Source organism: Salvelinus alpinus, chromosome 1 (genome assembly GCF_045679555.1).
Source record: "Salvelinus alpinus chromosome 1, SLU_Salpinus.1, whole genome shotgun sequence".
Lineage (NCBI taxonomy): Eukaryota > Metazoa > Chordata > Actinopteri > Salmoniformes > Salmonidae > Salvelinus > Salvelinus alpinus.
In genome coordinates, this window is record NC_092086.1 from 4491910 (window position 1) to 4507304 (window position 15395).

At 39.9% G+C, this 15395-nt stretch overlaps 1 protein-coding gene and 1 long non-coding RNA gene across 2 annotated transcripts in view; both read left to right on the forward strand.

Annotated features, from left to right (window-relative positions):
* The window catches only part of LOC139569188 (uncharacterized), a 318710-nt gene that overhangs the window by 184202 nt on the left and 119113 nt on the right, over nt 1-15395 (forward strand). The gene's annotated exons all lie outside the window — the stretch shown is intronic.
* Nucleotides 1-15395, forward strand: part of LOC139569172 (voltage-dependent T-type calcium channel subunit alpha-1H-like) — a 212631-nt gene that overhangs the window by 78878 nt on the left and 118358 nt on the right. The window contains exons 9-11 of the mRNA XM_071390959.1: nt 7668-7906; nt 11530-11696; nt 15179-15339. Of these exons, the coding sequence (XP_071247060.1) occupies nt 7668-7906; nt 11530-11696; nt 15179-15339 (567 nt within the window). The remainder of the gene's footprint in view (nt 1-7667; nt 7907-11529; nt 11697-15178; nt 15340-15395) is intronic.

Below are 15395 nucleotides of genomic sequence, written 5' to 3' on the forward strand. Positions count from 1 at the left end.
CAGTATAGAATCAGACAGACACTGATACAGAGTACAGTATAGAATCAGAGTACAGTATAGAATCAGAGTACAGTATAGAATCAGAGTACAGTATAGAATCAGAGTACAGTATAGAATCAGACAGACACTGATACAGAGTACAGTATAGAATCAGAGTACAGTATAGAATCAGAGTACAGTATAGAATCAGAGTACAGTATAGAATCAGAGTGCAGTATAGAATCAGACAGACACTGATACAGAGTACAGTATAGAACCAGAGTACAGTATAGAATCAGAGTACAGTATAGAATCAGAGTACAGTATAGAATCAGAGAACAGTATAGAATCAGAGAACAGTATAGAATCAGACAGACACTAATACAGAGTACAGTATAGAATCAGAGTACAGTATAGAATCAGAGAACAGTATAGAATCAGAGTACAGTATAGAATCAGAGTACAGTATAGAATCAGAGTACAGTCTAGAATCAGAGTACAGTCTAGAATCAGAGTACAGTCTAGAATCAGAGTACAGTATAGAATCAGAGAACAGTATAGAATCAGAGAACAGTATAGAATCAGACAGACACTGATACAGAGTACAGTATAGAATCAGAGTACAGTATAGAATCAGAGTACAGTATAGAATCAGAGAACAGTATAGAATCAGAGAACAGTATATAATCAGACAGACACTAATACAGAGTACAGTATAGAATCAGAGTACAGTATAGAATCAGAGTACAGTATAGAATCAGAGTACAGTATAGAATCAGAATACAGTATAGAATCAGAGTACAGTATAGAATCAGAGTACAGTATAGAATCAGACAGACACTGATACAGAGTACAGTATAGAATCAGAGTACAGTATAGAATCAGAGTACAGTACAGAATCAGAGTACAGTATAGAATCAGAGTACAGTATAGAATCAGACAGACACTGATACAGAGTACAGTATAGAATCAGAGTACAGTATAGAATCAGAGTACAGTATAGAATCAGAGTACAGTATAGAATCAGAGTACAGTATAGAATCAGAGTACAGTATAGAATCAGAGTACAGTATAGAATCAGACAGACACTGATACAGAGTACAGTATAGAACCAGAGTACAGTATAGAATCAGACAGACACTGATACAGAGTACAGTATAGAATCAGAGTACAGTATAGAATCAGAGTACAGTATAGAATCAGAGTACAGTATAGAATCAGAGTACAGTATAGAATCAGAGTACAGTATAGAATCAGAGTACAGTATAGAATCAGACAGACACTGATACAGAGTACAGTATAGAACCAGAGTACAGTATAGAATCAGAGTACAGTATAGAATCAGACAGACACTAATACAGAGTACAGTATAGAATCAGAGTACAGTATAGAATCAGAGTACAGTATAGAATCAGAGTACAGTATAGAATCAGAGTACAGTATAGAATCAGAGAACAGTATAGAATCAGAGTACAGTATAGAATCAGAGTACAGTATAGAATCAGAGTACAGTATAGAATCAGAGAACAGTATAGAATCAGAGTACAGTATAGAATCCGAGTACAGTATAGAATCAGAGTACAGTATAGAATCAGAGTACAGTATAGAATCAGAGTACAGTATAGAATCAGAGTACAGTATAGAATCAGAGTACAGTATAGAATCAGAGAACAGTATAGAATCAGAGTACAGTATAGAATCAGAGTACAGTATAGAATCAGACAGACACTAATACAGAGTACAGTATAGAATCAGAGTACAGTATAGAATCAGAGAACAGTATAGAATCAGAGTACAGTATAGAATCAGAGTACAGTATAGAATCAGAGTACAGTCTAGAATCAGAGTACAGTCTAGAATCAGAGTACAGTATAGAATCAGAGTACAGTATAGAATCAGAGAACAGTATAGAATCAGAGAACAGTATAGAATCAGACAGACACTGATACAGAGTACAGTATAGAATCAGAGTACAGTATAGAATCAGAGTACAGTATAGAATCAGAGAACAGTATAGAATCAGAGAACAGTATATAATCAGACAGACACTAATACAGAGTACAGTATAGAATCAGAGTACAGTATAGAACCAGAGTACAGTATAGAATCAGAGTACAGTATAGAATCAGAATACAGTATAGAATCAGAGTACAGTATAGAATCAGAGTACAGTATAGAATCAGACAGACACTGATACAGAGTACAGTATAGAATCAGAGTACAGTATAGAATCAGAGTACAGTATAGAATCAGAGTACAGTATAGAATCAGAGTACAGTATAGAATCAGACAGACACTGATACAGAGTACAGTATAGAATCAGAGTACAGTATAGAATCAGAGTACAGTATAGAATCAGAGTACAGTATAGAATCAGAGTACAGTATAGAATCAGAGTACAGTATAGAATCAGAGTACAGTATAGAATCAGACAGACACTGATACAGAGTACAGTATAGAATCAGAGTACAGTATAGAATCAGAGTACAGTATAGAATCAGAGTACAGTATAAAATCAGAGTACAGTATAGAATCAGAGTACAGTATAGAATCAGACAGACACTGATACAGAGTACAGTATAGAATCAGAGTACAGTATAGAATCAGAGTACAGTATAGAATCAGAGTACAGTCTAGAATCAGAGTACAGTCTAGAATCAGAGTACAGTATAGAATCCGAGTACAGTATAGAATCCGAGTACAGTATAGAATCCGAGTACAGTATAGAATCAGAGTACAGTATAGAATCAGAGTACAGTATAGAATCCGAGTACAGTATAGAATCCGAGTACAGTATAGAATCAGAGTACAGTATAGAATCAGATTACAGTATAGAATCAGAGTACAGTATAGAATCAGACAGACACTGATACGGAGTACAGTATAGAATCAGAGTACAGTATAGAACCAGAGTACAGTATAGAACCAGAGTACAGTATAGAACCAGAGTACAGTATAGAACCAGAGTACAGTATAGAATCAGAGTAAAGTATAGAATCAGAGGACAGTATAGAATCAGAGTACAGTATAGAACCAGAGTACAGTATAGAACCAGAGTACAGTATAGAATCAGAGTACAGTATAGAATCAGAGTACAGTATAGAGTCAGAGTACAGTATAGAATCAGACAGACACTGATACAGAGTACAGTATAGAATAAGAGTACAGTATAGAATCAGAGTACAGTATAGAACCAGAGTACAGTATAGAATCAGAGTACAGTATAGAATCAGAGGACAGTATAGAATCAGAGGACAGTATAGAATCAGAGTACAGTATAGAATCAGAGTACAGTATAGAATCAGAGTACAGTATAGAATCAGAGTACAGTATAGAATCAGACAGACACTGATACAGAGTACAGTATAGAATCAGAGTACAGTATAGAATCAGAGTACAGTATAGAATCAGACAGACACTGATACAGAGTACAGTATAGAATCAGAGTACAGTATAGAATCAGAGTACAGTATAGAATCAGAGTACAGTATAGAATCAGAGTACAGTATAGAATCAGAGTACAGTATAGAATCAGAGTACAGTATAGAATCAGAGTACAGTATAGAATCAGAGTACAGTATAGGATCAGAGTACAGTATAGGATCAGAGTACAGTCTAGAATCAGAGTACAGTCTAGAATCAGAGTACAGTCTAGAATCAGAGTACAGTCTAGAATCAGAGTACAGTATAGAATCAGAGTACAGTATAGAATCAGAGTACAGTATAGAATCAGAGTACAGTATAGAATCAGAGTACAGTATGGAATCAGAGAACAGTATAGAATCAGAGAACAGTATAGAATCAGACAGACACTAATACAGAGTACAGTATAGAATCAGAGTACAGTATAGAATCAGAGAACAGTATAGAATCAGAGTACAGTATAGAATCAGAGTACAGTATAGAATCAGAGTACAGTCTAGAATCAGAGTACAGTCTAGAATCAGAGTACAGTATAGAATCAGAGTACAGTATAGAATCAGAGAACAGTATAGAATCAGAGAACAGTATAGAATCAGACAGACACTGATACAGAGTACAGTATAGAATCAGAGTACAGTATAGAATCAGAGTACAGTATAGAATCAGAGAACAGTATAGAATCAGAGAACAGTATATAATCAGACAGACACTAATACAGAGTACAGTATAGAATCAGAGTACAGTATAGAATCAGAGTACAGTATAGAATCAGAGTACAGTATAGAATCAGAATACAGTATAGAATCAGAGTACAGTATAGAATCAGAGTACAGTATAGAATCAGACAGACACTGATACAGAGTACAGTATAGAATCAGAGTACAGTATAGAATCAGAGTACAGTATAGAATCAGAGTACAGTATAGAATCAGAGTACAGTATAGAATCAGAGTACAGTATAGAATCAGACAGACACTGATACAGAGTACAGTATAGAATCAGAGTACAGTATAGAATCAGAGTACAGTATAGAATCAGAGTACAGTATAGAATCAGAGTACAGTATAGAATCAGACAGACACTGATACAGAGTACAGTATAGAATCAGAGTACAGTATAGAATCAGAGTACAGTATAGAATCAGAGTACAGTATAGAATCAGAGTACAGTATAGAATCAGACAGACACTGATACAGAGTACAGTATAGAACCAGAGTACAGTATAGAATCAGACAGACACTGATACAGAGTACAGTATAGAATCAGAGTACAGTATAGAATCAGAGTACAGTATAGAATCAGAGTACAGTATAGAATCAGAGTACAGTATAGAATCAGAGTACAGTATAGAATCAGAGTACAGTATAGAATCAGAGTACAGTATAGAATCAGACAGACACTGATACAGAGTACAGTATAGAACCAGAGTACAGTATAGAATCAGAGTACAGTATAGAATCAGACAGACACTAATACAGAGTACAGTATAGAATCAGAGTACAGTATAGAATCAGAGTACAGTATAGAATCAGAGTACAGTATAGAATCAGAGTACAGTATAGAATCAGAGAACAGTATAGAATCAGAGTACAGTATAGAATCAGAGTACAGTATAGAATCAGAGTACAGTATAGAATCAGAGAACAGTATAGAATCAGAGTACAGTATAGAATCCGAGTACAGTATAGAATCAGAGTACAGTATAGAATCAGAGTACAGTATAGAATCAGAGTACAGTATAGAATCAGAGTACAGTATAGAATCAGAGTACAGTATAGAATCAGAGAACAGTATAGAATCAGAGTACAGTATAGAATCAGAGTACAGTATAGAATCAGACAGACACTAATACAGAGTACAGTATAGAATCAGAGTACAGTATAGAATCAGAGAACAGTATAGAATCAGAGTACAGTATAGAATCAGAGTACAGTATAGAATCAGAGTACAGTCTAGAATCAGAGTACAGTCTAGAATCAGAGTACAGTATAGAATCAGAGTACAGTATAGAATCAGAGAACAGTATAGAATCAGAGAACAGTATAGAATCAGACAGACACTGATACAGAGTACAGTATAGAATCAGAGTACAGTATAGAATCAGAGTACAGTATAGAATCAGAGAACAGTATAGAATCAGAGAAGAGTATATAATCAGACAGACACTAATACAGAGTACAGTATAGAATCAGAGTACAGTATAGAATCAGAGTACAGTATAGAATCAGAGTACAGTATAGAATCAGAATACAGTATAGAATCAGAGTACAGTATAGAATCAGACAGACACTGATACAGAGTACAGTATAGAATCAGAGTACAGTATAGAATCAGAGTACAGTATAGAATCAGAGTACAGTATAGAATCAGAGTACAGTATAGAATCAGACAGACACTGATACAGAGTACAGTATAGAATCAGAGTACAGTATAGAATCAGAGTACAGTATAGAATCAGAGTACAGTATAGAATCAGAGTACAGTATAGAATCAGACAGACACTGATACAGAGTACAGTATAGAATCAGAGTACAGTATAGAATCAGAGTACAGTATAGAATCAGAGTACAGTATAGAATCAGAGTACAGTATAGAATCAGAGTACAGTATAGAATCAGACAGACACTGATACAGAGTACAGTATAGAACCAGAGTACAGTATAGAATCAGACAGACACTGATACAGAGTACAAATCAGAGTACAGTATAGAATCAGAGTACAGTATAGAATCAGAGTACAGTATAGAATCAGAGTACAGTATAGAATCAGAGTACAGTATAGAATCAGAGTACAGTATAGAATCAGACAGACACTGATACAGAGTACAGTATAGAACCAGAGTACAGTATAGAATCAGAGTACAGTATAGAATCAGACAGACACTAATACAGAGTACAGTATAGAATCAGAGTACAGTATAGAATCAGAGTACAGTATAGAATCAGAGTACAGTATAGAATCAGAGAACAGTATAGAATCAGAGTACAGTATAGAATCAGAGTACAGTATAGAATCAGAGTACAGTATAGAATCAGAGAACAGTATAGAATCAGAGTACAGTATAGAATCCGAGTACAGTATAGAATCAGAGTACAGTATAGAATCAGAGTACAGTATAGAATCAGAGTACAGTATAGAATCAGAGTACAGTATAGAATCAGAGTACAGTATAGAATCAGACAGACACTAATACAGAGTACAGTATAGAATCAGAGAACAGTATAGAATCAGAGTACAGTATAGAATCAGAGTACAGTATAGAATCAGAGAACAGTATAGAATCAGAGTACAGTATAGAATCAGACAGACACTAATACAGAGTACAGTATAGAACCAGAGTACAGTATAGAACCAGAGTACAGTATAGAACCAGAGTACAGTATAGAATCAGAGTACAGTATAGAATCAGAGTACAGTATAGAATCAGAGTACAGTATAGAATCAGAATACAGTATAGAATCAGAGTACAGTATAGAATCAGAGTACAGTATAGAATCAGAGAACAGTATAGAATCAGAGTACAGTATAGAATCAGAGTACAGTATAGAATCAGACAGACACTAATACAGAGTACAGTATAGAATCAGAGAACAGTATAGAATCAGAGTACAGTATAGAATCAGAGTACAGTATAGAATCAGAGAACAGTATAGAATCAGAGTACAGTATAGAATCAGACAGACACTAATACAGAGTACAGTATAGAACCAGAGTACAGTATAGAACCAGAGTACAGTATAGAATCAGAGTACAGTATAGAATCAGAGTACAGTATAGAATCAGAGTACAGTATAGAATCAGAGTACAGTATAGAATCAGAGTACAGTATAGAATCAGAGTACAGTATAGAATCAGACAGACACTGAAACAGAACAAGTGAGTCAGTAATTTCTGTCGAATTAACACAGTCCAGCACATTACGTCATCCAACTGCCTGGTTTCAGTGATATAAAACCTTCAATTAACTGATGGAATGGGCTTGTCCTTTAATAATTTTTTTCAATTTGTAAGTCGCTCTGGATAAGAGCGTCTGCTAAATGACTTAAATGTAAATGTAATAATGACCTGGAACTCTGTGACGGCTACTGGTTGTCCCACACTCTGTGTGTATGTTTCTGCTTGGCCCCTTTTGTAATTTCCGATTATGATTAAGTGAAGTACGTCTCGCTGTAGTAGTTTTCCCATCGTCTTTACTCTCTCTAACTCTGTGTACGTTCCTTGGTCGTCCCTCCCCTCCCGCCCTCCCTCCCCCCCGTCTCGTCAGGTGGGCTCTTTCTTCATGATCAACCTGTGCCTGGTAGTCATAGCGACCCAGTTTGCGGAGACGAAGCAGCGCGAGAACGCGTTGATGCGTGAGCAGCGAGCTCGTTACATGTCCAACGACAGTACTCTGGCCAGCTACAGCGAACCGGGATCCTGCTACGAAGAGATGTTGAGATACGTCTCACACCTCTACCGTAAACTGACCCGACGAGTACAACGTCTGTACACAACCTGGCACAGGTAGGTCAACGACAACAACAATAAATTCGTTATTATTATTATTTCAACTTATTTTTTAAAGTATTTTTTGTTAAAAAATAAATAAAATCTGTATTTACACAACTACCTATTATATGTGCCTTCGAAAACTATTCAAACCCCTTGAATTTTTACACATTTTATTTAAAATACATTTTTTATTTTTATTTTTTATCTGTCAGCAATCTACACACAATACTATAATGACGAAGCAAAAAACAGTGTTTTTATAAATTTTTGCTAATTTATTAAAGATAAATAACAGAAATACACTATTTCCATAAGTATTCAGACCCTTTTGCTATGAGACTTGAAATTGAGCTTCAGGGGAATCCTGTTTCCATTGATCATCCTTGAGATGTTTCTACAACTTGATTGGAGTCCACCTGTGGTGAATTCAATTGATTGGACATGATTTGGAAAGGCACACACCTGTCTATATAAAGTCCTACAGTTGACAGTGCAGGTCAGAGCAAAAGCCAAGCCATGAGGTCGAAGGAATTGTCCGTAGAGGTCTGAGACAGGATTGTGTCGAGGCACAGGTCTGGGGAAAGGTACCAAAACATTTCTGCAGCATTGAAGGTCCCCGAGAACACAGTGGCCTCCATCATTCTTAAATGGAAGAAGTTTGGAACCACCAAGACTCTTCCTAGAGCTGGCCGCCTGGCCAAACTGAGCATTCGGGGGAGAAGGGCCTTGGTCAGGGAGGTGACCAAGAACCCAATGGTCACTCTGACAGAGCTCCCGAGTTCCTCTGTGATGGGAGAACCTTCCAGAAGGACAACTATCTCTGCAGCACTCCACCAATCTGGCCTTTATGGTAGAGTGGCCAGACGGAAGCCACTCCTCAGTAAAAGGCACATGACAGCCCGCTTGGAGTTTGCCAAAAGGCACCTAAAGGACTCTCAGACCATGAGAAACAAGATTCTCTGGTCTGATGAAACCAAGATTGAACTCTTTGGCCTGAATGCCAAGCGTCACGTCTGGAGGAAACCTGGCACCATCCCTCCATACCCTACGGTGAAGCACGGTGGTGACAGCATCATGCTGTGGGGATGTTTTTCAGCAGCAGGGAGACTAGTCAAGATCGAGGCAAAGATTAACGAAGCAAAGTACAGAGAGATCCTTGATGAAAACCCCTTCCAACAGGACAACAACCCTAAGCACTTAGCCAAGACAACACAGGAGAGGCTTCGGGACAAGTCTCTGAATGTCCTTGAGTGGCCCGGACTTGAACCCGATCTAACATCTTTGGAGAGACTTGAAAATAGCTGTGCTGTGACGCTCCCCATCCAACCTGACAGAGCTTGAGAGGATCTGCAGAGAAGAATGGGAGAAACTCCCCAAATACAGGTGTGCCAAGATTGTAGCGTCATACCCAAGAAGACTCGAGGCTGTAATCGTTGCCAAAAGTGCTTCAACAAAGTACTGAGTAAAAGGGTCTGAATACTTATGTCAATGTTTTTATTTTTTATAAATTAGCAAAAATGTATGAAAAAGTATTTTTAGTTTGTCATTTTGGAGGTATTGTGTGTAGATTGATTAGGGGGGAAAACTATTTGATCAATATTAGAAAAAGGCTGTAACTTAACAAAATGTGGAACAAGTCAAGTGGTCTGAATACTTCCTGAAGATAATGTATAACTTCCTGTTATAGCTGACTCGTTATAGTGAATAAAGGCCAGGATAAGTTCAACTTCCTGTTATAGCTGACTCGTTATAGTGAATAAAGGCCAGGATAAATTCAACTTCCTGTTATAGCTGACTCGTTATAGTGAATAAAGGCCAGGATAAATTCAACTTCCTGTTATAGCTGACTCGTTATAGTGAATAAAGGCCAGGATAAATTCAACTTCCTGTTATAGCTGACTCCTTATAGTGAATAAAGGCCAGGATAAATTCAACTTCCTGTTATAGCTGACTCGTTATAGTGAATAAAGGCCAGGATAAATTCAACTTCCTGTTATAGCTGACTCGTTATAGTGAATAAAGGCCAGGATAAATTCAACTTCCTGTTATAGCTGACTCGTTGTAGTGAATAAAGGCCAGGATAAGTTCAACTTCCTGTTATAGCTGACTCGTTATAGTGAATAAAGGCCAGGATAAATTCAACTTCCTGTTATAGCTGACTCGTTATAGTGAATAAAGGCCAGGATAAATTCAACTTCCTGTTATAGCTGACTCGTTATAGTGAATAAAGGCCAGGATAAATTCAACTTCCTGTTATAGCTGACTCGTTATAGTGAATAAAGGCCAGGATAAATTCAAATTCCTGTTATAGCTGACTCGTTATAGTGAATAAAGGCCAGGATAAATTCAACTTCCTGTTATAGCTGACTCGTTATAGTGAATAAAGGCCAGGATAAATTCAACTTCCTGTTATAGCTGACTCGTTATAGTGAATAAAGGCCAGGATAAGTTCAACTTCCTGTTATAGCTGACTCGTTATAGTGAATAAAGGCCAGGATAAATTCAACTTCCTGTTATAGCTGACTCGTTATAGTGAATAAAGGCCAGGATAAATTCAACTTCCTGTTATAGCTGACTCGTTATAGTGAATAAAGGCCAGGATAAATTCAACTTCCTGTTATAGCTGACTCGTTATAGTGAATAAAGGCCAGGATAAATTCAACTTCCTGTTATAGCTGACTCATTATAGTGAATAAAGGCCAGGATAAATTCAACTTCCTGTTATAGCTGACTCGTTATAGTGAATAAAGGCCAGGATAAATTCAACTTCCTGTTATAGCTGACTCGTTATAGTGAATAAAGGCCAGGATAAATTCAACTTCCTGTTATAGCTGACTCGTTGTAGTGAATAAAGGCCAGGATAAGTTCAACTTCCTGTTATAGCTGACTCGTTATAGTGAATAAAGGCCAGGATAAATTCAACTTCCTGTTATAGCTGACTCGTTATAGTGAATAAAGGCCAGGATAAATTCAACTTCCTGTTATAGCTGACTCGTTATAGTGAATAAAGGCCAGGATAAATTCAACTTCCTGTTATAGCTGACTCGTTATAGTGAATAAAGGCCAGGATAAATTCAACTTCCTGTTATAACTGACTCGTTATAGTGAATAAAGGCCAGGATAAATACAACTTCCTGTTATAGCTGACTCGTTATAGTGAATAAAGGCCAGGATAAATTCAACTTCCTGTTATAGCTGACTCGTTATAGTGAATAAAGTCCAGGATAAGTTCAACTTCCTGTTATAGCTGACTCGTTATAGTGAATAAAGGCCAGGATAAATTCAACTTCCTGTTATAGCTGACTCGTTATAGTGAATAAAGCCCAGGATAAGTTTAACTTCCTGTTATAGCTGACTCGTTATAAAAGTGAATAAAGTCCAGGATAAGTTTAACTTCCTGTTATAGCTGACTCGTTATAGTGAATAAAGCCCAGGATAAGTTTAACTTCCTGTTATAGCTGACTCGTTATAAAAGTGAATAAAGCCCAGGATAAGTTCAACTTCCTGTTATAGCTGACTCGTTATAGTGAATAAAGGCCAGGATAAATTCAACTTCCTGTTATGGCTGACTCGTTGTAAAAGTGAATAAAGTTGTATTTGTTCTGCTTCCTGTTTAATGATTATATGTGCGGCAGTAAGCGCCGTAAGAAGGTAAACCCTAACGGAGGAGGAAGTGGCCCGGGGGTCGGCCGCAGAACGTCCGGAAGCGCCCCCTGGCTCCGCCCCGTACACAACCTGCTGCAGCATCACCAGCGCCACCACTGTCGGCACAGCAACGGAGGACACCCCCCCGTAGCAACAGGTTCGTAGACTAGACTAGTAAACACAAAAAAAGTGTTTGCGTTTTTTTCCCGAGGCTGATTTACATGGTGGCGTTACCTCGTCAACCGATGGTTGTGTACCTCGTCGTCGACTGTGCAGTCAGGCGTCAGATGGATGTCAGATGTGTTAAATACCTAACCGGACGTTGTGAGATCTGGCGTTCGCTACAATATTGTCGGGGGAGGAACACGACCAGATTATTGTTCTCGGGGTACGAACAGGGCCGTGTGCAATACAGAGGGAACATGGCCGTGTGCAATACAGAGGGAACAGGGCCGTGTGCAATACAGAGGGAACAGGGCCGTGTGCAATACAGAGGGAACAGGGCCGTGTGCAATACAGAGGGAACAGGGCCGTGTGCAATACAGAGGGAACAGGGCCGTGTGCAATACAGAGGGAACAGGGCCGTGTGCAATACAGAGGGAACAGGGCCGTGTGCAATACAGAGGGAACATGGCCGTGTGCAATACAGAGGGAACATGGCCGTGTGCAATACAGAGGGAACAGGGCCGTGTGCAATACAGAGGGAACAGGGCCGTGTGCAATACAGAGGGAACAGGGCCGTGTGCAATACAGAGGGAACAGGGCCGTGTGCAATACAGAGGTAACAGGGCCGTGTGCAATACAGAGGGAACAGGGCCGTGTGCAATACAGAGGGAACAGGGCCGTGTGCAATACAGAGGGAACAGGGCCGTGTGCAATACAGAGGGAACAGGGCCGTGTGCAATACAGAGGGAACATGGCCGTGTGCAATACAGAGGGAACAGGGCCGTGTGCAATACAGAGGGAACAGGGCCGTGTGCAATACAGAGGGAACAGGGCCGAGTGCAATACAGAGGGAACAGGGCCGTGTGCAATACAGAGGGAACAGGGCCGTGTGCAATACAGAGGGAACAGGGCCGTGTGCAATACAGAGGGAACAGGGCCGTGTGCAATACAGAGGGAACAGGGCCGTGTGCAATACAGAGGGAACAGGGCCGTGTGCAATACAGAGGGAACAGGGCCGTGTGCAATACAGAGGGAACAGGGCCGTGTGCAATACAGAGGGAACAGGGCCGTGTGCAATACAGAGGGAACAGGGCCGTGTGCAATACAGAGGGAACAGGGCCGTGTGCAATACAGAGGGAACAGGGCCGTGTGCAATACAGAGGGAACAGGGCCGTGTGCAATACAGAGGGAACAGGGCCGAGTGCAATACAGAGGGAACAGGGCCGTGTGCAATACAGAGGGAACAGGGCCGTGTGCAATACAGAGGGAACAGGGATGTGGATCTTCACTAAGGGATTATACTACAGTGGTGTGGAATAGGGCTGTGGATTATACTACGGTGGAGTGGAATAGGGCTGTGGATTATACTACGGTGGTGTGGAATAGGGCTGTGGATTATACTACGGTGTTGAGGAATAGAGCTGTGGATTATACTACGGTGGTGTGGAATAGGGCTGTGGATTATACTACGGTGGTGTGGAATAGGGCTGTGGATTATACTACGGTGGTGTGGATTAGGGCTGTGGATTATACTACGGTGGTGTAGAATAGGGCTGTGGATTATACTACGGTGGAGTGGAATAGGGCTGTGGATTATACTACGGTGGTGTGGAATAGGGCTGTGGATTATACTACGGTGGTGTGGAATAGGGCTGTGGATTATACTACGGTGGTGTGGAATATGGTTGTGGATTATACTACGGTGGTGTGGAATAGGGCTGTGGATTATACTACGGTGGTGTGGAATTGGGCTGTGGATTATACTACGGTGGTGTGGAATTGGGCTGTGGATTATACTACGGTGGTGTGGAATAGGGCTGTGGATTATACTATGGTGGTGTGGAATAGGGCTGTGGATTATACTACGGTGGTGTGGAATATGGTTGTGGATTATACTACGGTGGTGTGGAATAGGACCGTGGATTATACTACGGTGGTGTGGAATAGGGCTGTGGATTATACTACGGTGGTGTGGAATAGGGCTGTGGATTATACTACGGTGGAGTGGAATAGGGCTGTGGATTATACTACGGTGTTGAGGAATAGAGCTGTGGATTATACTACGGTGGAGTGGAATAGGGTTGTGGATTATACTACGGTGGTGTGGAATAGGGCTGTGGATTATACTACGGTGGTGTGGATTAGGGCCGTGGATTATACTACGGTGGTGTGGAATAGGGCTGTGGATTATACTACGGTGGTGTGGATTAGGGCCGTGGATTATACTACGGTGGAGTGGAATAGGGCTGTGGATTATACTACGGTGGAGTGGAATAGGGTTGTGGATTATACTACGGTGGTGTGGAATAGGGCTGTGGATTATACTATGGTGGTGTGGAATTGGGCTGTGGATTATACTACGGTGGTGTGGAATAGGGCCGTGGATTATACTACGGTGGTGTGGAATAGGGTTGTGGATTATACTACGGTGGTGTGGAATAGGGCTGTGGATTATACTATGGTGGTGTGGAATAGGGCTGTGGATTATACTACGGTGGTGTGGAATAGGGCTGTGGATTATACTACGGTGGTGTGGAATAGGGCTGTGGATTATACTACGGTGGTGTGGAATAGGGCTGTGGATTATACTATGGTGGTGTGGAATAGGGCTGTGGATTATACTATTTATGAGTCATTGTGCCGTACCTGAAACTAAGGGATTGTACTATTTATCTGAAACTAAGGGATCGTACTATTTACCTGAAACTAAGGGATCGTACTATTTACCTGAAACTAAGGGATCGTACTATTTACCTGAAACTAATGGATCGTACTATTTACCTGAAACTAAGGGATCGTACTATTTACCTGAAACTAAGGGATCGTACTATTTAGCTGATACAAAGGGATCGTACTATTTACCGGCAACTAAGGGATCGTACTATTTACCTGAAACTAAGGGATCGTACTATTTACCTGAAACTAAGGGATCGTACTATTTACCTGAAACTAAGGGATCGTACTATTTACCTGAAACTAAGGGATCGTACTATTTACCTGAAACTAAGGGATCGTACTATTTAGCTGATACAAAGGGATCGTACTATTTACCGGCAACTAAGGGATCGTACTATTTACCGGCAACTAAGGGATCGTACTATTTACCTGAAACTAAGGGATCGTACTATTTACCTGAAACTAAGGGATCGTACTATTTACCTGAAACTAAGGGATCGTACTATTTACTTGAAACTAAGGGATCGTACTATTTACCTGAAACTAAGGGATCGTACTATTTACCTGAAACTAAGGGATCGTACTATTTACCTGAAACTAAGGGATCGTACTATTTACCTGAAACTAAGGGATCGTACTATTTACCTGAAACTAAGGGATCGTACTATTTACCTGAAACTAAGGGATCGTACTATTTACCTGAAACTAATGTTCATGTTGATTTTCATAGATCTTTAACTGCCAAGAAAGCTGTCTGTCTAACATTCATTAATTAAATCAACATAATGACTCTTCCAGGTGGGGAGGAGCTGGAGATGAGGTCACTTCCTGTCCCGGGTCGTGACCCCTCTGTGACCCCTGGGCTGGGGTCGTCTCTCCTGGGTCGTCTGAACGGAGGGATGAACTACCCCACCATCCTGCCCTCCTTCATCTGCAGCTTCACCCCCACAAACCCCCACAACCCCCTCCCCACACACCCCCTCAAACCCCTCCCCACACACCCCCACGACCCCAT